At 38.1% G+C, this 26,640-nt stretch overlaps 1 protein-coding gene across 1 annotated transcript; it reads right to left on the bottom strand.

Annotated features, from left to right (window-relative positions):
* Nucleotides 1-222: 222 nt before the first annotated feature.
* NDUFA12 (NADH:ubiquinone oxidoreductase subunit A12) lies at nt 223-22,696 on the bottom strand. Its single transcript, XM_058568641.1, has 4 exons — nt 22,554-22,696; nt 21,593-21,675; nt 17,171-17,258; nt 223-498 (listed from the first exon to the last, which is right to left on the bottom strand). Exons 1-4 carry the CDS (start codon nt 22,637-22,639, stop codon nt 318-320), a joined length of 438 nt encoding a protein of 145 aa, XP_058424624.1. The 5' UTR covers nt 22,640-22,696; the 3' UTR covers nt 223-317.
* Between the last annotated feature and the right edge of the window lie 3,944 nt (nt 22,697-26,640).

Here is a 26,640-nt window from a genome sequence, read left to right as displayed (position 1 = left end):
TCCTAATTACCACTTCTTTCCACCTTCTCCCTCCCCATAAGAACTACATCCTGTGGTAGTGAAGCAGAGTCATGAAGCACAGACACAACTACTGGGGCAAGTGGAAACTGTACACCAGGCAGCTCTCCTAAAAGAAGTCTACTTCAATTACTCATGTTTTCAATTCTATTTAGCAGTTGATAAATGACAAAGTTAAGGGCAAAAAGGCACAAAAGACATTGCTTAGTCAAACAATTTTAATTAAATCAATAGTAGCAGTAAAAGTGCAATTACACAAAAAGCCCCATGTTACATGTTTAAATTGTTTTTCATTGTCTTTACTTGCAAGGTGTTGAAGGTGGGACCCACTCCTGAATCTTCTTTCTAGTGGTGGAATAAGGTACATATTGTTCTGGAGTGCCACTCAGGTTGAATTTATGGTTTGTCCAAATGAATTTACGAGGAGTAGGTGGTTTTGTTGTTGGAGGATCATCAGTCATAGAGTGAAGCCAACGATGCCTTAAAGAAGAAAAAAAGACAGTTATGAAGAGGCAGTGTAGTGTAGTGGGAGGAGGGTTAGGAGGGCAGTTCTGGAACTATTCTGTTGCTTGAGATCAAATCTCAGCTCCATCACTTACTAGCTGAACTTTTCAGTGCCTTCGTTTTTTTCATCTGAACATCTTTACTTTCTAAAGATGTTTAAGGGTTAAATGAGATAATATACATAAAGCACCGAGAAAAATTCCTGTGCATAGCAGGTACTCAACAAATGTTACCTATTGCTATTATCATTAATTACTGTATTTCATCAAATCTAGGACACCACCAATCTTAAAATATGCCAGAATTTAATTATCTCTAAGAAAGAAAAATGCTGCCAATTAAATTATGACACTATTGATTATAGCATGTATCCTAACTTTAGATGTTATTTTAGAATTGATGAAATACAGCATCACTGTTAGATGCCAGAGGCTGACTTGGGAACTTCAGGATGCTCAGGATGCTCTGCCTCATGAAGCTCTAGTCTGAAACCCAATGAGGCTCCTGCTGAAGATGAGGGTCTCTGCATGCATCTTAAATTCAAGCTTAAGTCTGAACACTGGAGAATATACAATTTGTTATGTTAAAATTATTAAATCACAGCCCAACGTTTACAAGTGTTTCAGCATTAAGTGTTTAACAATTTAATTTCAAAGGATATTTGCTGGGAGGTGCCAGCAATCTGGCCTTAAAGAAAGAAGCTGGGTGTATCCTTGGAGTACACAGAGGAATGTCTCTCTAAGGACAGAGAAAGGAAGAATCGAAGTCCAAGGGACAAAGAGTAGACTTGAGCAGGAAGCCAAGCTGAGTTTACATGGGAAAGGAAGGGGAGAGAGAATTCATACCAGATCCCCCAAGGCTTGGGAGCTCACAAGACAGCGATGACCCTATGGGAAAAGGGGATGAGCGGACAGGCATAGAATTGCAGCTCCAAGAAAAAAAAAAAGGGATTACCCAGCTACAGGGAAAAGGGCAAGTGGAGGAGGTTTCAGTAAAATAACTAAGACTGAAGCTCACGAGAAAAACTTATGATGCTATGTAAGTTTAAGGATATTTGCTAGCAGTAATTGATAGATATAGCCAGGTAACTGGCTAAAACCAATAAAAATAGAGATAAAATATTACTACTCTTGTTCTATTTGTGTCTAAAAATAATTGTATCATGATTAGCTAACACAATGAAGAATGAAGAAGTCTTGTACACACTGGGCTGGTGTCTCTCTTACATCCTCCAAAGGAAACTGGGGATTAGTGAAAGCAAGCTGGACCAATAAACCATGACTATTCACACGAGCTCTGAAACCCTGGGAGACGATGCAGTGGTGAGACAGGCTCCACTAGCCACTCAGAGGAGGGATTAGCTGTCGAAATCAAGGCTGTTACTTATCAAGGGGCTTTATGTAAGCTTAAGGCACAGCAGAAATATTTAACTTTTACCTTGTTGAGACAGCTTAAGTAACCAACGAAAAATTTTATTCAAATAATTGCTGTCAAGACTCCTGAAGGTTAAAATGATATTTAAGGAACCATAGTGCAAAGCTTTTATATGCCTATTCAGTTACTAAAGTGAGGAATTGAAGAGGTCGTGGAGAAACAGAAAATGCTCAAGAAAACTAAAAGATTTTTTTACCACAATACATAAATTCTGAAAATGTTTATCCAGTAAGGATACCAGCAGGAGTCAGGGAACGAGTAAATGATAATTTGTTCTCATTATGGCAGTATAAGGAACTATAAGAAACAAGAAAATGTTTATTCTCTGCTAGGCTAATATAACCCTTCTGTTATAATTATTATTAGTAAATAAAGGCTAAAGGAATCATACCTTTTAGATCTCCACACCAAAGAGTTTTTGCAAAACAGGTTTTCAGCTGGGTCATTTTTATTCCAATTAATTAAAGACACCAACGGACTAACAGCACTGTCTAGAAACTGTGTTGCAGTTGGCATTAGACCCACCTCAATTTTATATCACTATTATTATCTTAAAGGACAAAATATGAAATTACTTAAACTTGATGGTAAAGTCAGGGAGACTACAAACAGGGAGAATGGCAGAAAGGCAAAACGTTTTAAATACAAAAGAGATAAATATTTATAATGAAAATATATTATATTTGGGGGAAAACTCAAATATATTGAAGTTGTGTCAAAATAACTGGAAACAAAGGTATTAAATCACAATTACAGCACAACTCAAATGGAAATAAAGCCCATAAATGGTCGATCCTCTTTTCAGTTACATAAGAGGAAAAAGAGTGTCAAGAAACAGGGAAAGAAGACTTTTCCCGTCTTTGAAAATATACTATTTCATCTAAATAGCCCCTCAGTTTGAGGCTGTCAGCCATTCAAAGGGCAAAATGGAGGGATTTATTTGTGAAGACAGAATAAAACAGCCTAACAGGAAATTTAAGAAATAAAAATATATATCATATAAAATAATTTTTAAAAATCATTGCAAATGAAAACAATCTTTAAGGTTGGTATTAATAACAAAGATAAGAAAGTTTAATTTTCCCTTTCAGAAATAAACATTACCAAGTAACAGCCAACAACAACAAGAAAAATATAGGCAGTTTTGAACTTCCTTCTCTTTGGATAATATACTTTATTAATTTTGGGAATCAAGGCTGACTTCTGACCATAATGTTCATGTTTTAGATGGTTTTCCTTAACAACACCGAGCCTAGAAATGCCAAAGATTTTTCAATTTTTCAAAAAAATAAATGTGAAAGACTAAAGAAAAACTTCCAGATTGTTTTTTGAGGTAAAAATTCATCATTCCCAAACTATTATTACTTCATCTCACTTTAGTTTATGAAACATTCTCATACATATCACACAGTCACTTATTTAATACCAATCTAGGTATTTCATATTTTAATACAGAGGAAACAGAATTGAAATGACTTTCCCAAGGTCCCACAGCACGTATGTTACAGAGCTGAGGCTTTAACACAGCTTCCCAACGGCCAAAGAGAATCTTTTTGATCAGAAACTTAAATTACAATCAACAAATGAAACCTGGGTTAGGATTATGATACCACCTAAGTGTCTGCCAAAATCCTGAGATCCATCTAACCCCAGGATGGCATTGATAAATTTAACAAATTTAAAAAACAAACATAGTTCATTACAAGATAGACAACTCAAACTTTGTTAACTCAGTAACTATTATTTGTAATTAAATGCAATCTGCATCAAAATCCCAATAGGGTTAGACAATTATAATTCTAAGGATCAGCTTCAAGTCTACCTAAGAAAATTTTGAAAACTCACAACAATCAGGAAGGCTGGCATTAACCAGACATTAAGACCTCAAACATTAGAATGGCATAAAAACTGGTACAAAAGTACAATAATAAAACAGAATAAAATCCCCCAAACAGACTAACGAATATATAAGGTATGGCTGGCATTTCAAATTATTGGGGAAAGTAAACATTTCTCAACAAATTATGCTAGGATAATTAATTTTGTTGGAAAAAAAATCAAGTTAGATTTCCCAAGTCATATATCAAAATAGATTCCAGACAGATTAATAATGCTCAGATATAACATGGGTGCATATTTATAGTCATAAAATATGTTGATATTTATACAATATAAAAGACCATTTCTAAGCTAAATATCAAAAACAAAAAGCAATAAAGAAAAAAATGGTAATTTTAGTACATAAAAATTGCAATACCTGTGTCCTAAAACTCTGCAAACAAAAGTAAAGAATAAAAGAAATGGGGAAATATTTATAATATACAGAAAAGTAGTTCATCTATCATTACAAATTGGAAAGAAAAAGCCAAACATCCAATAGGGGGCCAGCCTAGTGGCATAGCCATTAAGTTTGCATGCTCCGCTTTGGTGGCCCGGGGTTCACAGGTTCAGACCCCGGGCACGGACCTACACACAGCTTATCAAGCCATGCTATAGCGGCATCCCACATATAAAACAGAGGAAGATGGGCATGGATGTTAGCTCTATAGCCAATCTTCCTCAGCAAAAAGAGGAAGATGGGCAATAGACGTTAGCTCAGAGCCAATCTTCCTCACCAAAAAAAAAAAAAAGAGTTTAATGAAAGAAACGCAAATTAAAACAAGATAGAACTTTTTTACTTGCTAAACTGGCAAAGATTAAAAATATAATAATAATAATACCCAACATTGGTGAAGTTATAGAGAAATCAACATTCATATATGGCTGAATGTTATTTGCCTTGAGAATGTATATTGAGGGCAATTTGGCAGTAGGTACCCAAAACTCATAAGACATGTAGTACACTCCTGGATGCAACAATCTTACTTGTAGGAATTTGCCTTAAGGAAATGACGATGTGTGGGTAAATGCTTAAGTACAAGGATGTTGACCACAGCTTAATTTATAATAGTGAAGAAATGGAAAGAACAAAACCAAGAATAACAAGGAATACTTATAACTCAGGGCATATCCATATGGCAGAAGATTAAAGTGTAATTAAAAATTATGTTACAGAGAATATTTTATGACATGAGAAAATATTAAATTTAAAAAGCAGATTATAAACTTAATTTATTTAACAATACTTAGCATTTATAAGTCATGGGCATCATTCTAAACACTTTACAAATATTAACTCATTTACTCCTTACAACAACTCTATGAGACAGATGTTATCTCAATTTAACAAATGAGGAAACGGGGACACCAAGAGTTTAAATAACTTGTCAAGGTAGTGCAGCTGGGATGCAAACCCAGGCTACCTCTTCAAAAAGCCCACTTACATTAAAAAAAAAAAAAAAAAAAGGATGCATATGCATAGAAATAAAAGAGATCAGAAGACTATATATCAAAATGTTCACAGTGGTTTGTCTCTGTGTGGTGGGATACCAGATTACTTTTATTTGCTTTGTTACTTTCTGAATTTTCTGTAATGAACATGTACTACTTTATAAGAAGCAAATTAAAAAGAAAAAACCTTCTTCTAATTCAAACCAGCTAGAGATGTTTTTTAAATCCTGCCCAAGTCATCTGTCATTTACTTTGAGAGTGTCTACTTCTAACCCCATTCCATCCCACTTAACCCATCATTAAAAAAAAAAAAAATCACTCTCTCTAAAGTACTCATGTTTTAGTGGCAGATAGACTGTTTGTCTCAGTCTTCCTTAATGGAAATTTTTTCTAAGTCAATTCCACAATTCAATGTCATTCACTACAGTTACACAGAAAAGGTTAAAACTGTTTTTTTTAAATCCAAAAACCTCAAAATTTTCTATATATGACTATTTCTAGCATGTACTATACATTGATAACTTATAAACACAATAAAGATTTGTTCTGGAAATTGGAATCAAGGGCAGTTCCTTGTTCACTGAGAGTAACACACAGTTTATTTCCACGCCCCAGGTATGAAATTTTCCAACAATTCATCTTTGTAAAATGTTAGAATCAGTCTTATATGAAGCACTAAATAGTAAGTGGAATGTGTTAAATAAAAGCTGAATTTAAAAAATCAAAATAATCTTGTCCTCTGCTTATAATGAACACATTTTAACAGAGAAAAGTTAGGAAGTAACATTCTGTAACATAAGAAAATTACCTAAACATGCAGTTTATAGTTTTTTAGAACACCGCCTCTTAATATTCTGATTTTCTGGAGCAGAAAACAAAGTAAACATTAGGAAGGAACTATTTTGAAAAGAATCTTGTAACCCATGTACTGAGTAACACTCATTTCAATTTAGTTCAAAGAGTATTTTACACAACACTTAACTACCTGAAAAAGGCTAGATTAAGCAGATACACCAAGAGGAAGAAGACGATACTCTCTGCCATTAAGAGAAGGCATTTATTTAGGGGAATAATATTTTAAAAGACTATAACAAATGATTCAGCGGGACAAGCTATTAAAAAGGACAGGTTGAAGTCAGAATAGAATTCAGAGATAAATCTGCTTCAAATGCATACAAAAGCTATAAAAGGAGTGACAGACATACCATTTTTGGATCAGCTAAAAGAGAAGAGAATTATTGTATCCAAAAAGCAAAATAACAGTTGTTTCAAGTAAAACAGTATGTCCACATTCATTCAACAAATATTTATTGAGCAACTACTATGCGCTAGACACTGTCTTAGGCATTAGCAACACAACAGTGAACAAAGCTCTTATCAAGAAGCATGGTAGCAGGGTAAACAATAAATTAAGTAAAAAATAATAAAATGCCAGGCAGAGGTAAATGCTACTAAGGAAAAAACCAGAGTAGGGCAAGGGGACACAGGGTGAGAGGAAAATAGGGCTCTTTTAGATACGGTAGTCTGAGGAGCCACTGGAGCAGGCACTTGAATAGAGTGAAGGCGTGAGCCCTACAACATCTGGGGAAATAGCTAGTGCAAAGCAACTGAGGCGGGAGTTGCTTACTGTTCCAGGAAAAGCAAGAAGGCCAATGTGGCTGAGTCAAGAGTCTGCAGGACAGCGAACAGGACAGTATACGCAGAGCCTGACAGGGCCGAGATCACAGAAGGCCTTGCAGACCATCTAAGGAGTTGGGGTTTTAATTCTCATTGTGATGGGAAGCCAATGGGTAGTTCTGAGCAGAGATCTGATGTGATCTGATTTACATTTTAAAATAATCACTCTTAGTACGTGGTGGAGAATACCGGTGTATCGCAAGAATGTAATCAGACCAGTTGGGAGGTTGTGGTAGAAGTCTAGGCAAGAGATGACTGTGGCTTGGACCAGGGTAACAGTCACAGAAGTAGTGATCAGATGTGGGATATATTCAGAAAGTAAAGCAGAAAGAACCTGCTGATAGACTGGATAGTAGAGAAAGAAGAGTTGAGGGTACCCTTAAATTTTTGGCTTGAGTAAACGAGAGATTAAGTGCCTAGGAACATTTTGCTTGATAGGTTTGCTAATCTACCTATGTTGGGCATTTGAAGACATTGAAAAAAATCAAATATATTGCATTTATAAATGTGACCTAAAATGCTTAAAGGAACGTAATTAACTAAGCCTGCAAAGGGAGATAATTGTTTAGGAGAATTTAATCCTTTCCATTAGAGTTTATCAAACATTCATCAAAGAACAAGAGAATACGATTGTTTTTTATTTTTAGACAAAAAACATTCAATTTAGTAATCTTGTTATCCTAGTTATAAATTGAATCTCAAGGCTTAAGAATAATTAGGTTTTAAAATGTTCTGTAATAAACAGAACATTATTTTTAAGCCCAAATTGCCATTAATCCTTTCTACATACAAAAGCCCTTCAGACACTAAAAAACTCAAACTGACAAGCAGAATATTTAGTGAAACAGGGAAAACATCTGTGATATGTTGAGGGGAGGGGCAAGCAAACAAAAACCAGATATGTATATATACACATATATTTATCTGTAAGTTATTTATAATCACAAACCTTCTTCTAAAGAAGGTGTGACCAATTAAATTATAATCTGTTCTCCACACTGTGATCCTTTAAAAACATTCCTTCTCTACTCAAAAGCAGACCGTCAAATAGTTGTTGAATCAGTGAACAAAATGTTAACAGTGCTTGTTTCTGGGCCAAGGAATTAGAGCTTATTTTTGTTTCCACCTTGTATTTCTCCAGATTTTCCAAGTTTTTTGTAACAACTGTACATTTTTATAATCAGAAAAAAATAGTTTAACAATGATTATAAGGATTGTTCTAATAACATGGAAAATTGCTTATTATATCAAGAGATAAAACAGAAAATAAAACTGAATATGATTATGAACACAACTACCTAAAAAATTATTTAAAAGTACTAAAGGAAATATACCAAATGTTGACAGCAGTTGTCTCTTAGGAGGCTATGTGGATTATCCCTGCCCGCCTCCAGATTCTTTGAACTTTTCTGATCTCTGCACATTTTTTTCAAGAACATATTCCATTTAGATTCGATGAAGTTCATACTGCTAAATCAACATGGACACTTCTCTGTCCTTATCTTACGACCGCTCAGCAAAAATCAATAAGGCTAGTCTTTCCATGTTTGTCAAAATGCTAATCTCTCTGGCCTCTCCTCTTACCTTGCTAGCTACCTCTCATTCTTCTTTGCTGGCTTGACCTCTGTCCTAAGTTCCAGACTCATATATTCAGCTGTTTACTTGACTTATCGATTCACCTGGATTTCTGACAGGTAGCTCAAACTTACTACGTCCAAAAAAGAGGCTTCTGATTCTAACCCTCCACTTCCCCAACCTACCTTTCTCCCAGTCTTCCCATCTGAATGAATGGTACCATCTATCCAACCTCTCAAGCCCAAAACCTAAGAATCATCCTGGATTCCTCTCTATCACCTCCAAGTAATCCCCTCATCTGCTACCCTACTTCTCTACAAAGGCTTCTAGGACATTTTATGCGCCAACTGAAAAAAAGCTGACCATAATGATGTTAAGGATCCCAAATAAGTTAACCGTACAAGGGTAAAAACATTTGTTAATTTCATCATGGCACTGGAAAAATCTCCAAGGACAAAATTATTTTCTGTTAAAAAAAGAAACCTTTTAACATACATTATTATTTTAAAAGATGTATTTATGTATTACTTGAGTAATTTTATCATGAATTTTAATAAGAAAAATCAATATACAAGGAGACTAATGCACTACATGGAGGAAGACAAGACACGTTACTTAGAAATGAACAGAAGGTGCCACCAAGTGGGAAAAAAGTATATACACAGTAGAGAAAAATCTAGGCAAGCCATGTTTTTTTTTTAACTTGGTTCAAAGGATTTCAGAGTTCCAACACTCTAAACCACAAAAAAAGCATCTTTGTTTCTCCTGATGTAAGTGAAAACAGTAATTTTATACTATTATGCATAAAATAGCGCAAACTTTCTACCTTTCTACCCTCAACAACATTTTACCTTGTCAAATTTCATGTAGACTTATTACTTACTTGGTTTACTACTATAAAAATGAAAATAAGGACTTTTGTGCATTACCGTATAGATGGTAGCAATTAGCTAACTTAAAGATAAAATTAAGGGCAATCAAAAGTGGTATAAAATAGTATTTGTAATCTACTGAAATACTTTGAATACTCTACTCAATCAAGTTAAAATAAATTCCAGAAGAAGAAATTAAAATCTCATTGCTGATCCCATAAGAGAATAAAACTTAGATAAGAAAATGAAGGTACTGTAATGAAAAATAATGGACATGAAGTTATAGTAAGTATTAGTCTACCAGCTAGTACTCATTAACTGACTACAAACTCCAAGAAAGCAAGGACCATATATTCTGCTCACCACTGTGAATGGATAAACTCATCAGTGCCTGACACAGAGTGGGGTGCTTAATAAATATTTGTTGAACGAATGAACTGTTTGTACGCTGAGTACTGTGCTAGGTTCTAGGCAATAAGTTTTTTATTTTCAAAGTACGTGTAGCTCCACTGCCCATTGCAGATGTTCGCACCATCATGTACACCTTTTGTTAGTCTACTGGTAGACCTAGCAGCCTCACTGGCTGCTGACAGATTCAAAGAAATGAAAGCCTTGAGACAAGATAGATAAAATGAACTCATTTTCTAGATTTCTAATGTTCCCACAAGATTAGGGAACATTAAAGTGAACCACAGAAGTTCATTAAAGATATTCTCTGATTCTATCAAAAACACTGATGCTTCTGAAGGGAAATTCTGCCCTGGGTGAGATTATGCAGCTAGTGAACAGACTCATAGACTATCACAGGCCACACCTGGCACCAGATGACTCAGAAGGGCAGAGGACAGGAACCACACTTGCCAGCTGGGCAGCATCAGGTGTTCCTCTCACTGGGAGTCTTTGCAGTAGTACACGCAGGTGACAATTCACCCAGCCATCCAGGAGCTATTTTCTTTGACACCCTACATGACACAGCACAGGCTCAAGGGAGATGAGAGCCACATTAGACAGGTGCAGGAGTTACCCTCACTTAAAAGCTTCATGTTCCACAAAAGCTAACACGTCTAATAACAACAGCTCCACAGGCGTAGCTTCAGGTTTCCCACTCCCACAAGGGACATGCCAGTTCTAAGAGCAGCAACACAGGGGAGTCCACACACAGCTAACTCAGCAGGCATTTATAATTCCTCTCAATGCAATTTACCAATCAAGGAGGAATTTTATCTAGCAATATGGTTGATACAATCTACTCTGGTTTCCAGGGCAACAGAACTAGGCATTTAACTGAAGGTCAGATTCTCTTAACCCTTTTACCCACAATTATGAAGTTAAATTGTTTACTACACTAGGTAAAATCACACTGAAGTCCTATCTCCAGCACCAACCCCTATCCTGACCTCCAGACTCATGTTTTCAACTGTCTACCCACCTTCCCCACTTGGTTGTCTAACAGGCATCTCATACTAAACATGGACAAAGTAGAACTCTTGTTTACCCCTTCCAGTTCTGCTTCCCCCATCCTACCCTGCCTTCCTCATCTCAGTGCACACACTACTAGTTCAGTCCAAAAATCTTGAAGTCATCTTTGACTCCTTTTTCTTTCAAAATCCAAACCATCAGCAAATCCTGTTGACTTCATCTTACTTCAAAATATATCCCTGTGGTAGGCAGCCTCTAAAATGGCCTCCAATGATCACATCCTCCTGGTATTCACACCCTTGTGTAATCCCCTCTCCTTGAGTGTGGGCTAGACTTATTGACTCACTTTTTTTTTTTCTTTTTGTGAGGAAGATCAGCCCTGAGCTAACATATGCCAATCCTCCTCTTTTTGCTGAGGAAGACTGGCTCTGGGCTAACATCCATGCCCATCTTCGTCTACTTTATATGGCCGCCACAGCATGGCCTGACAAGCGGTGCGTCGGTGCGCACCGGGGATCGGAACCAGCGAACCCCGGGCCGCCGCTGTGGAGCGCGCGCACTTAACCACTTGCGCCACCGGGCCGGCCCCTTGACTCACTTTTAATAAACGGAACATAGCAGAAGTGTGGGATGTCACTTCTGAGATTAGGTTTAAATAGACTATGGCTTCCATCTTGGGTGCTCTCTTTCACTTGCTCTGATCTCTTGCTCTGGACAAGCCAGCTGCCATGTTATGAGGTGTCCTTGTGGAAAGACCCACATGAGTGAGTTTGGAAGCAAATCTTCTGAGATCCACAGCCATGTGAATGAGTTTGGCAGTGGATCCTTCCCAAGTCAAACCTTGAGATGACTGCAGCCCTAGATGATATCTTGATTATATATAGCCTTGTGAGAGACGCTATGCCAGAGGCATCCAGCTAAGCTGCACTCAAATTCTTTACCAGAGAAACTGTGAGATAATTTTTATTGTTTTAAACTAAATTTGGGATAATCTATTACACAGTAATAGATAACTGATACAATCTCAAATCTCACAACCTGCATCACTAGCACCTGATCCAGCCTCCATCATCTCTGGCCCAGACAACTGCATAAATAGCTTCCTTCGTAAGTGATTAGTCTACTTCCACAGGCTCCCTTCCTCTCTTCACAGCAAACACAGAAATGCTTTAAAAATGTAAACCAGAGTCCAAAAGCCATTAGGTGGGGCCAAGCAAGACAGGCATCTGTGCGTGGCATGGGGGTGGGGAGGAGGAGTGCTGCAGTAGCCCAGTAAGGTGTCAGAGCCTGCATGGGGAGATGAGGATGTCCACACAGGCAGGGTGGGAGGGTGGCAACCTGGTGTGGGGTATTGGAGGCAAAGTGGGGTAAGGAGGGAGTCCAGTGGGGGGAGGCAGGATGGCCGTAATGGGAACCTGGTTACATAACAGTGGAATTGATCAAATAAGTAACTATATTAAGAAAAAAACAGATACAAATATGGAAAGAGAGAAAACTAGAATGTAACCTGTGGTGTTAGACTGGAATCAGCGGCATTGCCGTGGACTTATGGTTTTCAATATATATAGAGAAAAAGAGACATAGAAATAGAAATGCGCACACACACACAATCATTACATATATTTCCCTAGCTTGTCTACTGAGAGGGCCTGGGAGCAGTAACACTCCAACAGCCATGAGCATACCTTGCGCTCAAATCTTACTTTCTAAATACCATTTTCCACTAAAAAACAGCAAGCAAGAAAACAAAAAAAACACAGGGCTCCTGGGAGAAATGGCGGTTTCCATGAGTGGTGCAGGGAAAATATAAGGTGAACCTAAAACATATTTTGTCAGAAAGCAAGAAAGTGCTCCAAGAATGGTGGGGACATTTCAAAAGGACCCCAAATGCAGTTTGGATGGTTCCCACTAGTCAAATTGAATTCAATTTCAGCAATAAAAGAACCAATTATAGTAATGGATTATAACCCATTGATTAAAATAAGAGTTCATACTCATATAAATAAATGAATAGACTGAAAGTTTGATGAGCAATGGGATAGTAATATAACCTCAAAGGATCTCCCCACAAAATGCTAATTAATTGCAAAGGGAAAATAAGTAACTTTAGAATGGAGAAACCTGGTAGACACACCCTAATCAAGTGATAGACGTTATCAGTAATGAGACAAATCAAAATCAGGTGCCATTTAACAGAATGCAACAAGAAGAATCCGACATTGCTTCTGTGACATTCCTGCCAAAGATGCATAGCCTGAATCTAATTATGAGGAATCACTGGACAAACCCACACTGAGAGACATTCTACAACACAACTGGCCTGTAATTTTCAAGGGGGCCTTGACCCCTGTAAGGGTCAAGGTCATAAAAATCAAGAAAAAGCTGAGGAACCAATCCAGTGTGAGAGAAACCAGAGAGAAATGAGATCCACATGAAACACATGATGAGATCCTCTTGCTATAAAGGACACTGTCGGGATAACTGACGAAACTTGAACAGGGTCTGAAGATTAGCCAGTAGTGGTGCATCACTGTTAATTTCCTGACTTCGACAGTTATACTGTGGTTATGTAGGAGAATGTCCTTGTTTGTAGGAATTACACACTGAAGTATTCATGAATGAAAGGGCATCACTTTGGCAATTTAATTTGAAATGACTCAAATACTTGTAACTTTTCAGAAAGTTTGGGATTGTTCCCAATTTTTAAAAATTGTAAAACAGATCACATCCTACCTTACCTTTCAGTGACTTCCAAAGAAATTTAGAAAAAAAGCCAAAGTGTCTACCATGGCTTACAAGATCTACATGGTCTAGACCCTAGCTATTTCTCCTACTTCATTTCCTAACATCTTCCCCTCACTCATTCCATTCCAGCCAAACTGGCCATATTGCTGTTCTTTGAATATAAGCAATACATCTCAAACACACAGGGCTTTGCACCTGTGGTTCCTGCTGCCTGGAGCTCTTCACCCTCAACCTCTCTTCCCTCCCCTCTTCAAATGTCACTTCCTCAAAGAAGGCTTCCCTAACCCCTGTATAAAACAGCCACCTGACCCTTTCATTGCTCTTTATCCTTTTATGAATGCCAGCTTCATATTATCTTCCTTGCATCTATCGTTGCCTAAAATATATAACATATTTGTTTTTCTGCCTCCCCCCATGAGAGCAAGGACTTTGTTTTATTCACTGTTGTATCCCCAGCACCTACAAAAGTTCTTGGCACCTGGTAGGTATGCAATAAGTAGTTATTCGAATGAATAAAGATGATAAATTGTATTTGTTATTCATTACTCTACATTTAAGATAATACCTGGCTCTCTAGTTAAAGATAAATCAACCCAACTCCAAATGTATTCATGAATCAAATCAAAGGTGACAATGCACAGATTTAGAATTCTACAGTGCAGTATTACACTCGGCAAAAGGGAGTCTGAGAAACAAACAGCCGAGCTTGTCCACCACCACTTCTCAGAAGCCTTCAAGCTTTCCTCACAAACAGGGGTCATCAAAGGTACTCAGCCTTTAGGAAGCTCTACTCCATAAAGAAATCCAGCTTTGTATCCTCATTTGCCCTCAGGCACCTGCCAGAGTGATGTCTTCTACAGCTTGCAGCTTCTTTTTCATGTGATCTCAGATCACATAAAAGGACTTACTTGGCTGAACAGTACTTTTATCTTTTAGATTTTCTACTATTTTATCATTTTAAATGTGTTTCATCTCATATAATTTAAATCAGTTCCCTCCCCCACCCCCATAATCTCCCAAAATATAGACCCTGAGCACCCATGTTATACGAGAGCTTTGAACAAGACAGTCCATAGGCCTTCCACATCCTCCCAGGACCAACCCTACCCAAAAAACAATCAACCAAACAAAAACTAGGAGGACACCTCAGCTCTTAAAGCCAACATTCCACTTTGAGACTTTGGTCTCGAATAGTGCCCCTGACATAGAGAATGCCCCTTTGGAGAAGGGAGACAGCTCTAAACTTAAAATTACAGCTCCTCAGACCTGGCCGTCCCAGTAGTAGCTTAAGTTCATGCACTCCGCTTTGGCGGCCCGGGGTTCACAGGTTCGGATCCCAGGGGCGGACCTACACACCGCTTATCAAGTCATGCTGTGGCATGCATTCCACACATAAAGTAGAGGAAGATGGGCACAGACGTTAGCCCAGGGCCAGTCTTCCTCAGAAAAAAGAGGAGGATTGGCATTGGATGTTAGCTCAGGGCCCATCTTCCTCACACACACACACAAAAAATTACAGCTCCTCAGACCTTAATAGAACCACAGGTTATTATTTCCCATTAAAAAGAGCACAAAAACCAGCCTCAAATGTAGCATCAGTGCTGCTTTCTCATGTTAAGAGTCAATGAGTTTTATTATAAAGACATAATCCAATATCATTATTTTCAAACTACAATCAGTGACATGAATCAATGCTCCTAATTAGTCCAAGTAGTAAAGCAGAGGTTGAAAATAGAGTGTAGGTGAAATCTTACAAAAAAAAAAATTTTTTTTTTGTGAGGAAGATCGGCTCTGAGCTAACATCTGCCAATTCTCCTCTTCTTGCTGAGGAAGACTGGCCCTGGGCTAACATCCGTGCCCATCTTCCTCTACTTTATATGGGATGCCACCACAGCATGGCTTGACAAGCAGTGTGTCGGTGCACGCCCAGGATGTGAACCGGTGAACTCCTGGCTGCCGCAGCGGAGCGCGCGCACTTAACTGCTTGCGCCACCAGGCCGTCCCCCAAACATGTTTTGTTTAGCTCACACAATATTTTTAAAAAAGTATTCTGTCCAATCAAGTAGCCTATTTTTATTTAAGTAAAATAAAAAAATTCACTTTCTTAGTTCCATTAGCCACATTTCAAAGTGCTTTGGGCCACATGTGGCTAGTGGCTACCCTACTGGACAGTAGATATAGAACATTTCCATCATCACGGAAAGGTCTATTGGATAGTGCTGTACTTAAATTGACAAATATTTTTAAAAAATTAACATTTAAAAAAACAAGGAAACTCACAAAGAAATACAGATTTCTACTTTCTCATGAAAAATCTTATCTAGAAACCCCTGGCTGAATTCTCATCTAATGGAACTGGGGAGAGAGAAATAGGGCTGCTGCTTTCTTTGATGGATTATGTGCTTTTCAGTTCATTACAGCCCCCACTATTCCCTATTGTCTTACATCTGCACTTCACTCACTTATGTCACATGCCTGATTTCTAATTGAGTCTTTGACTGAATAGTACTCTGAGATTATCCCAGTTTCTACTCAATAGAGCCCAAAACTATTTCTGATGATCAAGTTCAACTAAAATAAATGGTCACAGATAAACTGATACACTTATTTCTAGTTTTTTGGTGGAATTTTCCAAACCAACCAGAAAGGATCTCCAGAGTTTAATTGTATAGCAACCATACGGTATTACTTGAGCAATCTATGAAACAGATATAAGTATTTTGCTTTGAAATATTTTATACAATATAAGTAAAAGCATTTACAGTTTTATTTCAAAATAGGTATACTATAAAATCATAGTTTTTAAGAGACCTAAAGAATTTGAGGACTTGCATTTTATAGATGAGAAAAAGAAGTCCCAGAGATGTTAAGGAACTTGCCTGAAGTCAACCCATCAAATAAAATCAAAGCCAGAGATCTTTCTGCCTTTCCTCTTCACCCACAGCCAGGTGATACTGTGGTATACTGTTTTTCTCCAAAGACAGCCAGCCATACCATATATATCCCAACATAGAATGTGATACTGACATGCCTCCATCAAGAGATAGTCTATGTTCTCTCCTCTAGAACTTGGGCAGAGTTTTCTAATTCATTTTGACCAAAGAAATACCAAACTGATACTGGATGATTTCCCAGATTAAGTCAGATAAGGCAATATGGCTTCTGCCTGGTGCTCTTAGAGCTCTCGCCTGAGGAAGCTCAGGCTACCTGAGGGTGTTCCAACTCAATGCCTCAGCTATGTCCTAGCAGACAGCAGGTATCAACTGCCAGTCACTGAGTGAACAAGTCCTCAGATGATTCTGTATCCAGCCTTTGAGTCTTCCACCCTGAAGCCTCAGACATCCTGGAGCAGAGATAAGCCATCCCTGTTGTGTCTCGTCTGAACTCCTGACACACAAAAACTACGAGAAATACATACTTATCATTGTTTTAAGCCACTAAGTTTCAGAGTAACTTATTATGCAGTCACTGTAACTGGGACAGATGCTTTCAGGACACTACTAACTGCCTTATAAATAAAAAGACATTCAATAAATATTTGTGTAATAAAACAAATATTGCCAAGTCAAATAAAATAAAATGTTGACTTAGCTTACCATTCAGGGGGCACCATGCTTCCATCCACATCCCAGAATGTGTTTTTGCCATTCATTTCAGTAGTATATATAACCCATCGGTGACGGCCTGGGTGGAAAAACCAGTGTTTAGAAAGATGTGAGGAAATAAAGACCACCTCTTTAAAAAAAAAACATAATTGCATAATATCAAAGACAACGTTTTATTAAGAAAAGACTTTTATGTGCTCTTACACAAGAGAAACGTTAGAGGAACAGCACCCTGGATGTATCAGTGAAGGCAAGCTCCAGCAAGTATGTGGCAAGCTTTTATTAGCAGCCTGGTGGTGGCCACAGCAAAGTCCCTATGTAGGGACTAAAACTCACTCTGTGGGTGGGGCTTAGGCCTTTCCCACAGTGGAGGGCCCTTGCTTCTCCTCCAGGCCTCCAGACAAAGGAGCTGTAGAGTGGGTACGGGAATGTGTTCCCAGCTGTTCACGGTATTCAGGGGAGAAAGTACGCCTCCTGAAACTGGAGCAGGAGAAATGTATTCACAGCAATCATACCTGAATTATATGTTTCCACATAAATATTTTAAAATGACCACTGGAGATGTTTTGGAAATTGGTGATTATAACTGATAAGTAAACATTATAAATGATGGTTAGATAAGTAGGACGGCTCGTGTCATCAAAACAGTACAGCTGCATTCTTTATTTAACAAATTTATGTGAAATAGTTGGGGTGGGCAGATGCTAACCACAATATACAAAACCGTTTCTATTGGGACCGTAAGCTAGGAAAAGACCTGGATTCCCATCAAGAGTTTGTCATTTATTATTAGTAGATATTACACAAATTTTATGAGCCTCAGTTTCTTTATCTATTAAAAGTGGATGATTATACCTACATCTTAAAGTTGCTATGCAAATTAAATATCAAACCATACACCTAGTTCAGCATCAGGGATATAAGTGCATAAATAAATATTAATTCTTTCTATCTCTTCCTCACTGCCCCTACCCCCCGAAACAGGGAATACTGAATTCATCCCTATTAATGGATTTTAAACCAATAAGCAAAAGGTAATCTGTATTTACAGAGTTTTCCTAGGTAAACATATAATCAATAAATATCAACTAATGCTATTTACACACGATCTCATCTATTCAGTCAGGATTTGCTTCTTCTATTAGAGAAATCAATCTTGAGAATAAGTAACTAAAAGTAAACCAAAATCCAGTGAGGCAGAGGAACGTGCAGACGGAGGAAACCTTTGGAAAGGTTTCATAGAGGGAGGTCACGACGATAGGGCTGGGCCTTAACAATCTTGAAATATATATATAAAAATTTTAAATGTGCATGCTCAGACTCAGCAATTCCACTTCCAGGAATGTATTCTTAGAATATTTAAACAAATAAATGTGGATGTAGTTACAAGCAAGTTCACTGCAGCATCGTTTGTTTTTTGTTTTTGTTTTTTTCTTTTTGACTTCTGCAGCACTGTTTGTAATAGCAAAAAGTTGAAGGCAATCTAAACGTCTATCAATAGTGAAGTGTTTGGAAAAAATAACGGTTCTTCCATACAGTGGAATATTGTGTTGTTATTAAAAAGAATGCTGTGAAAAAATTTTAAATAAGAAAACACAAACATATGTCCAAAAAAAAGAATGTTCTAGATATATCCAACTTACTAACATGGAAAAATGGCCCATGATTTTTAAGTAAAAATATTTCAGTTTACAAACAACGTGCATAACAAAATCCCATGAAATAAAAAAAAGTGTGGGTTTATACATTCATTAAAGAATCTTTAAAAAATATATATGTTAACCTATTAAAAGAGGGGTAAAATTACAAGGGGAGGGAGCTTTCATTTTTCATTTCATAAACTAAATTTTAATGTTTTACAACAGCATATATCATTTTTCAAATTAGCAAAAATATATTTCCAACATGAAGAAAGAAGGAAGAAAAAGATGGAAAGAAGAGAAGAAAGGAAGGAAGGAAGTTTAATGTTATAGTTGGTAACGATAAAGTGAGTAGAAAGAATACTGGCCTGGGGCTCTGCCACTATCTAGTTGTGTTATTTGATTAAGTCTTTTTGGTTAAGACATTTCCCTGGGCCTCAGTTTCTTGATCTATAAAACAATAGTTCTTAGGGCTGGCCCTGTGGTTTAGCGGTTAAGTGCACACGCGCGCTCCGCTGCTGGCGGCCCGGGTTTGGATCCCCAGCACGCACCTATGCACCGCTCCTCCGGCCACGCTGAGGCCGCGTCCCACATACAGCAACTAGGAAAATGTGCAGCTATAACATACAACTATCTACTGGGGCTTTGGGGGAAAAAATAAAAATAAATAAATAAATAGAAGTCAGGTACTTGTCTCTTAAAAAAAAAACAGTAGTTCTTAGGTAATCTCTTAAAATCTATTCCAGGTCTAAAATTCTATGATTTGTGTTAATATTAAAAATATGGTTTTAGGGGCCGGCCCGGTGGTGCAAGCGGTTAAGTGCACGTGCTCCGCTGTGGCGGCCTGGGGTTCACCGGTTCGGATCCCGGGCGCGCACCGACGCACTGCTTGGCAAGCCATGCTGTGGTAGCGTCCCATATTAAGTGGAGGCCAGTCTTCCTCAGCAAAAAAGAGCAGGATTGGCAGATGTTAGCACAGGGCTGATCTTCCTCACACACACAAATATATATATATATTACGGTTTTAGAGGATTAAGATATTGTTTACCTCTTGTAGACTAACTTGCATCCAATGCAACCACACATGGATACATCATTTACATATTCCTAAAAAATATTCTTATGCTCAATGACTCAGTTTCTTCATCTGTAAAATCGAGAACAGTGGCAAGGGATTAAAGCACCCACCTCAAGGAGATGTGGAAGTTTAAAGTAGATAACGCATGTTGTGTTTAGCACAGCGGCTGACACATGGTAAGCATTCAATAAATGCTAGGCCATTATTATTTCACATTATATGTTTTTCCCCTGGATGAAGACTCATTCATTTTTTTTCTCTTTGACACTTTTCATCTCAATCAAGAGAGAATTTTTTTATTATTATAAAAGCAACAAACGCACATGATAAAAAAACTCAACAGTTCAAGTAGGTAATAATAACAACAACAATAACGGTACTAATATTTATTGAGCACTTAGGTGCTAACCTTTAGGCCAGTGGTTCTCAACAGGGGGCAATTCTGACAACTGGACATTTGACACTCTAGAGACATTTTCGGTTGTCACAACTGCAGATGGGAGGTGCTACTGGCATCTAGCGGGTAGATGCCAGTGATGCTGCTAAATATTCTATAATGCACAGAACAGCTCCTCACAGTAGAATTATCTGGCACATAGTGTTAATAGTGCTGAGGCTGAGAAACTCAACATTAGGATAAGCTCCATCCACTTTTCATCTATTTCTTATATAACTTTATGAGGCAAATATTATTATTCTACTTTATAGCTAAAGAAACTGAGGCTTACAGGAATTAATTAAGTTAACCAGCTCACAAGGTTATAAAGAGGAGGGACAGAATGTTGAACCCCCACCTTCTGATTCCACTTCTAAGTTTCTTGGGTTTCCTTCCAAAATTTAATACGCGCACAAAAAATATATATTTTCTCCCTTTGAGGATATCAAACATTGTTCTGCAATTGGTGTTTTTCATGTTACACACATTTTTGACATCTATATAAAATTTATGTTTATATCACTCCTCCCCCTCCCCCCCCGTAGATAGTCGCATGTCATAGCTGCACATCTTTCTAGTTGCTGTATGTGGGATGTGGCCTCAGCATGGCCAGAGAAACAGTGCGTCAGTGTGCGCCCGGGATCCGAACCCGGGTCCCCAGTGGCGGAGGGCACGCACTTAACCGCTAAGCCACGGGGCCAGCCCTGTTTATATCATTCTTAAGAGAAACAAAGTATTCTAAAAAATGCGTAATTCATCAGCATCCAATTGACGAACACTAATGTTGTTTTAGAATTTACTACTAAAACAATGCTGCAATGGATATCTTTGATTTGCAGGTATACTTGTAGGATGAATTCTTAGAAGTGTAAACGCTGAGACAAAGGATACGTACAATGTAAATTTTGACAAATATTACCAATTGTCCTCCAAAAAGACTATGTTAACCTACATACTCCCATGGCCTTTCCCCATATTGAGATTTATCAGATTGGCAAATACTTCAAAATTTGATAGGTGAAAAAAAGACAACACTGTTTTTTGAGTTGCATTTCTGTAATTACAAGTGAAGATAAGCATCTTTTCATGCCTTCCTTGGTCATTTAGTTTTCCTTCTCTGTGAATTACCTTTTTTCTAGCGACTTTTTCATCCTTTCCAAACAGTGCTTTGTAAAAGCTCCTTGTATATTATGGAAAACAGAGTGAAATCAAATCTCAATCTCACTTCCATTAGTCATACCAAAAAATACTGCACTCACCAAAAAACTGCTTGTTGTCTTCATAGTATCTGTTTCCATATTTGTCTTCCCCCACTAAGGTACCAACCCTCACATCATTTGTCCTGTGAATGTCCAAAAGAAAAGACACTTTAGAATGATCCTTTGTTCAAAACACCAACGTAAATAAAGTGAGAATAGCAACTTTCAGAAACAAAGGTTGCTGCATCAACTAAAAAAATGAGGAGATGCGAGGTACGGTTACTGGGTGTATACTTCCAGCCTTCATGCCTGGGCTCACACCACCCACTGCTGAAGAATCAGCTTTCAGGTAAGACCCCTGCTCCTGTTACCCCCAGGACCACGTAGATAGCACAAGAAAAGATAAATTGACCCAACTGATGTGCTTAAAGTACACTAAATATATAGATGCAGTATCTTCAAATCACAAGACCACTTTTATCTCCTAACACTGGTCACGAGGCACTGGAGTTAGCAAAACCTTCAGGAAATCAGGAAGCCAATGTAACTGATCTTAAAATAAGAGGATTATTTCCTGGCTCTTTCATTCTACTCTGGGTCTCCGATTCGGTTTCCGCAGACGATGCTGCTCGTCCAATTCAACGAACGTCAGGACTCACAGGGACCGGGACTAACAGGGAGCATTCTGATCACCTGGCTCCACGGCTCCTGTACAGAGGAGGAACCTGAAGCCAGCGAAGGGAAAACACTGTCCCAAGGTCACACAGGGAGTGTCTGCAATGCTCCTTCCTCTGCAGGAAGCAGGCAGGGCTGCTGCCCAGAGGCCCTCGCCTCCTTTGGTCCTGGCCCCGGGAGACCCCTGGCCAGAGACTTCGGCCCGCGGGAAGCCCGGCAGACTGACCGGTTGTCCTTGACAAGAGTTGCAGATTCTCCAAGGTGACCCAAGCGCGGGCCCCTTTTCAAGAAACCAGCCAGCGCCAGTCCAGCCCCAGAGGCCAAGCGCAGGGCTCTGGCTGCCTACCTGAAGAGAACTCGTAGATAGCCGCGGAGGCCGCCGTGGCCGCTGACCTGCTGCAGCCCGCGCTTCAGGACCTGCAGTAACTCCATCTTGTTCCGCAGGCCCCGCTCCCCGGGTGCGCCGCGCAAAACACACCGGGTGGAAGCGGCCACTCAGCTGCAGGGAGCCGCCGACCAGAGGTTCCTATGCACGCGCGTCATGTGGAGGAGGTTCGGCGCATGCGCGGGGCTGGAGCGCCTCCACACGGCCACTTTCCGGTTTCCAAAAAGGGCGCGGTTGGTTTCCCTTGGAACTGAAGGCACAATAAACTTTTACCCACTTTTCAGAGGTCGAATTGAGAAGGCAGGGCATGTAGTGGAAGACTCACCTAGATTAGGCTTCCCCAGGTGGAGGGTCCTCCTTTGGCGACCCTGGTTTCCTTATCTAAAACGATTGGCTTAGACTGCTCCAAAAATTCTTTCTAGTGCCAAGATTCTTTAGAAACAAGATACCATTAAGGAATTGGATATTGAGCACATAATGATATTGCACTTTCAATACTTAGTACATTCGATATTGAGTAGGTATACTAGCGTTGTGTAGGTAGGAGATCCAAGAGGAGGAATAGAAAAGTTTAAGATTAAGTATCTGCTCTCAAGGACTTGATTTAGTTGCAAGCTTAAAATTCACAATTTAAACACTCAAAATGCATAATTAGAAGAATAATTTGTGCATGATATTTAAATACTTTAAATAATAAAGAAGGGTATTAAGTGAACAATATTATTTCTAATTTTCTAGTACATATCTTTATGATTTTAAATACGTTTTAAAACCTATATTGCTACACACATGTGCCAAATTATCCCTTTCACCCTCCTCCCTTCCCCCCTCCCCTCTGGTAACCATCAATCCAATCTCTGTCTCTGTGTGTTTGTTTATTGTTTATGACGTACAACTGAAATTTATACAATGTTATAAACCAGTTACTGCAATAAACAAAAAATTAAAAAAAAAAACCTATATTTCTAATCAATCTGGAACATTCTCTGATTCCCAGCTACTATTTGAGATGAGAAATGTAGCACATGGTCACTTCTTTCACCTCTTCTTATCCTCTGCTCTTCCCGACTGGAGTCTACCATATCATTTCTTTAAAAAGGTCAAGGTTTGTAAGATTTACATTCTAATCCGTAACTGCAAGCTTTCATAATTGTCTGTAAGAGTTTTAAAAATTGAAACACAATGTTGTTTCTTGAAAGGACTAAGTAATATGATTGGACCCAGAGAACAGATGTAATTTGATGCTACTAAATCTTCAACCCTAAAAGAAAAATTTCCAAATATTAGGATCAAATTTTCTTTTCTTAGACTCTATCAATTACTCAAAATCATGTCACATTTGAATTTGTTTCCTGTTGAACTGTGACCTTCATGCACTTGTTTGTTTTCCTGTTTTTAAAAAAATTCCATCTCAAATATTTCAATATATAAGAATTCTTTTAAAAACATAACTGTATTACCATTATTTCATATCAAAAAGTTAATAATTCCTTAATAGCATTAAATATCCACTGAGGGGGGTTCAAATTTGTTTTGAAATTTTTTTACAGTTTGTCCAAATAAGGTCCATATAATTGTAACTGGCTGATTTTCTTTTCATCTGTAGGTTTCCCCCATTTTCCACCCCCTGCTTTTTTTTGTCCTTCCAATTTATTTGATGAAGAAACTGGTAGTTTCTCCTATAGAGTTTTCCACTGTGGATTTTGTTGATTGTGTCTCTGTGTTCCTCTATCCCCTGTATTTCCTGTATATTAGTAATTAAACCTAGGTACTCGACCAGCTTTGAGTTCATTTTCTTGTTGTCATTAAGTGTATTTCATAGGTGATGATATCTTTCCATCAGGAAGCACACATGGTTTCTGCTTGTTTCACTTTCTGTGATTTTAGCAGCCATTGATAAGCATTGCCTAAATAATTTCATTCCTTCTTCATTTATTAGCCACAATTCTTCTATAAAGAGAAACTTCCTCTCAACTATTTGGTTCCCGAGATACGGTTCATATAGAAAAGGCAGGATAGGTGCTTGCTTCTATCCTTTAACTGTTTTCAAAATTACAAGTTGGTCTCCTAGCATCTTTTTTTTATTGTGGCAAAAAACTTTTTTTTTTTCTGGTGAGGAAGACTGGCCCTGAGCTAATATCTGTTGTCCATCTTCCTCTTTTTGCTTGAAGAAGATTGTCCCTGAGCTAACATCTGTGCCAATCTTCCTCTATTTTGTATGTGGGATGTCACCACAGCACATGGCTTGATGAGCAGTGTGTAGGTCTGCACCCAGGGTCCAAACCTGTGAACCCCAGGTCGACGAAGCGGAGCACGCAAACTTAACCACTGCACCACAGGGCCAGCCCCAATCTTAAACCATTTTTAAGTGTATAGTACAGTAGTGTTAACTATATGCACATTGTTGTGCAACAGATCTCTAGAACTTTTTCATCTCGCAAAACTGAAACTCTGTATCCATTGAACAACAACTCCCCTTTCCCTCTACTCCCAAACCCTGGCAGCCACCATTCTACTTTCTAAGAGTTTGACTACTTTAGATACCTGCTACAAGTGGAATCATGCAGTACTTGTCTTTTTGCAGCTGGCTCATTTTACTTAGCATAACGTCTTTAAGGTTCATCCATGTGGTAGCATACAACAGGATTTTCTTCTTTTTTAAGATGAATAATATTCCATTGTATGTATATATCACATTTTCTTTATCCATTCATCTTTCAATAGACATTTTAGGTTGCTTCCACTTCTTGGCTACTGTGGACAATGCTGCAATGAACATGGGAGTGTAGATATCTCTTCCAGATCTTGTTTTCAATTCTTTTGGATATATACCCAGAAGTGGTGTGTGTGTATATATATATATATATATATATATATATATATATATATATATGCTGGATTATATGGTAATTCCATTTTAATTTTTTTTTGAGGAACCTCCATATTATTTTCCATAACGGCTGCACCATGTTAGATTCCAGCGCAGAAGCGTTCCAGTTTCTCCATATCCCTGCCAACGTTTGTTATTTTTTGTTTTTTATTGATAGTGGCCATCCTAATGGATGTGAGGTGATATCTTATTGTGGCTTTGATTTGCATTTCCCTGATGATTAGTGACGTTGAGCATCTTTTCATATGCTTGTAGGCCATTTGTATATCTTCTCTGGAGAAATGTCTATTCAAGTCCTTTGCCCCTTTTTAAAAATTAGTTTATTGTTTTGTTGGTGAGTTGTAGGTGTTCTTTATATATTCTGGATATTAACTCCTTATCAGATATATGGTTTGCAAATATTTTCTCCCATTCTGTAGGTTGCCTTCTCACTTGGTTGTTTCCTTTGCTGCATAGACATTTCTAAATTTGATGTAGACCCGTTTGTCTATTTTTGTTTTTGTTGGCCTGTGATTTTGGTGTCATATCCATGAAATCATTGCCGAATCCAGTGTCATGAAGCTTTTCCCCTATGTTTTCTTATAGGAGTTTTATAGTCTCAGGTCTCATGGATAGGTCTTTAGTCAATTTTGAGTAATTTTTTTATTTGGTGTAAGGTAAGGGCTCAACTTCATTCTTTTGCATGTGGATATCCAGTTGTCCCAACACCATTTGTTGAGGAGACTATCCTTTCCCTGTTGTGTAGCCTTGGCACGTTTGTTGACGATCATTCAACCATATATGTGAGGGTTTATTTCTGGGATCTCTACTCTGTTAAGTTGGTCTATATGTCTGTCTTTATGCCAGTACCATACTGTTTTGATTATTGTAGCTTTGTAATATATTTTGAAATCAGGAAGTGTGAGGCCTCCAGCTTTGTTCGAAAGCATCTGGACTTTTCTTTGTTGGGAGGTTTATGATTACTGATTCAATCTTGTTAGTAGTTACAGGTCTGTTCATATTTTTTATGTCTTCATGATTCAGTTTTGGTGGGTTGTATATTTCCAGGAATTTATCTCTCTCTTCCAGGTTATCCAATTTGTTGGTATATAATTGTTCATAATAGACTCTTAAAATCCTTTTTATTTCTGTGGCATCAGTTGTAATGTCTCCACTTTC

This window comes from Diceros bicornis, chromosome 25 (genome assembly GCF_020826845.1).
Source record: "Diceros bicornis minor isolate mBicDic1 chromosome 25, mDicBic1.mat.cur, whole genome shotgun sequence".
In the NCBI taxonomy this organism is placed as follows: domain Eukaryota; kingdom Metazoa; phylum Chordata; class Mammalia; order Perissodactyla; family Rhinocerotidae; genus Diceros; species Diceros bicornis.
This window is presented reverse-complemented; position numbering and strand designations above follow the sequence as displayed.

What these genes read in the sequence shown, in the direction of transcription:
- NDUFA12 (XM_058568641.1), bottom strand. Translation starts at nt 22,639, where the DNA reads ATGGAGTTACTGCAGGTCCTGAAGCGCGGGCTGCAGCAGGTCAGCGGC. An exon ending in TATCTACGAGTTCTCTTCAG is followed by an intron (nt 21,676 to 22,553) that starts GTAGGCAGCCAG and finishes GGACATTCACAG; the next exon opens with GACAAATGATGTGAGGGTTG. An exon ending in AGCATGGTGCCCCCTGAATG is followed by an intron (nt 499 to 17,170) that starts GTAAGCTAAGTC and finishes TTCTTCTTTAAG; the next exon opens with GCATCGTTGGCTTCACTCTA.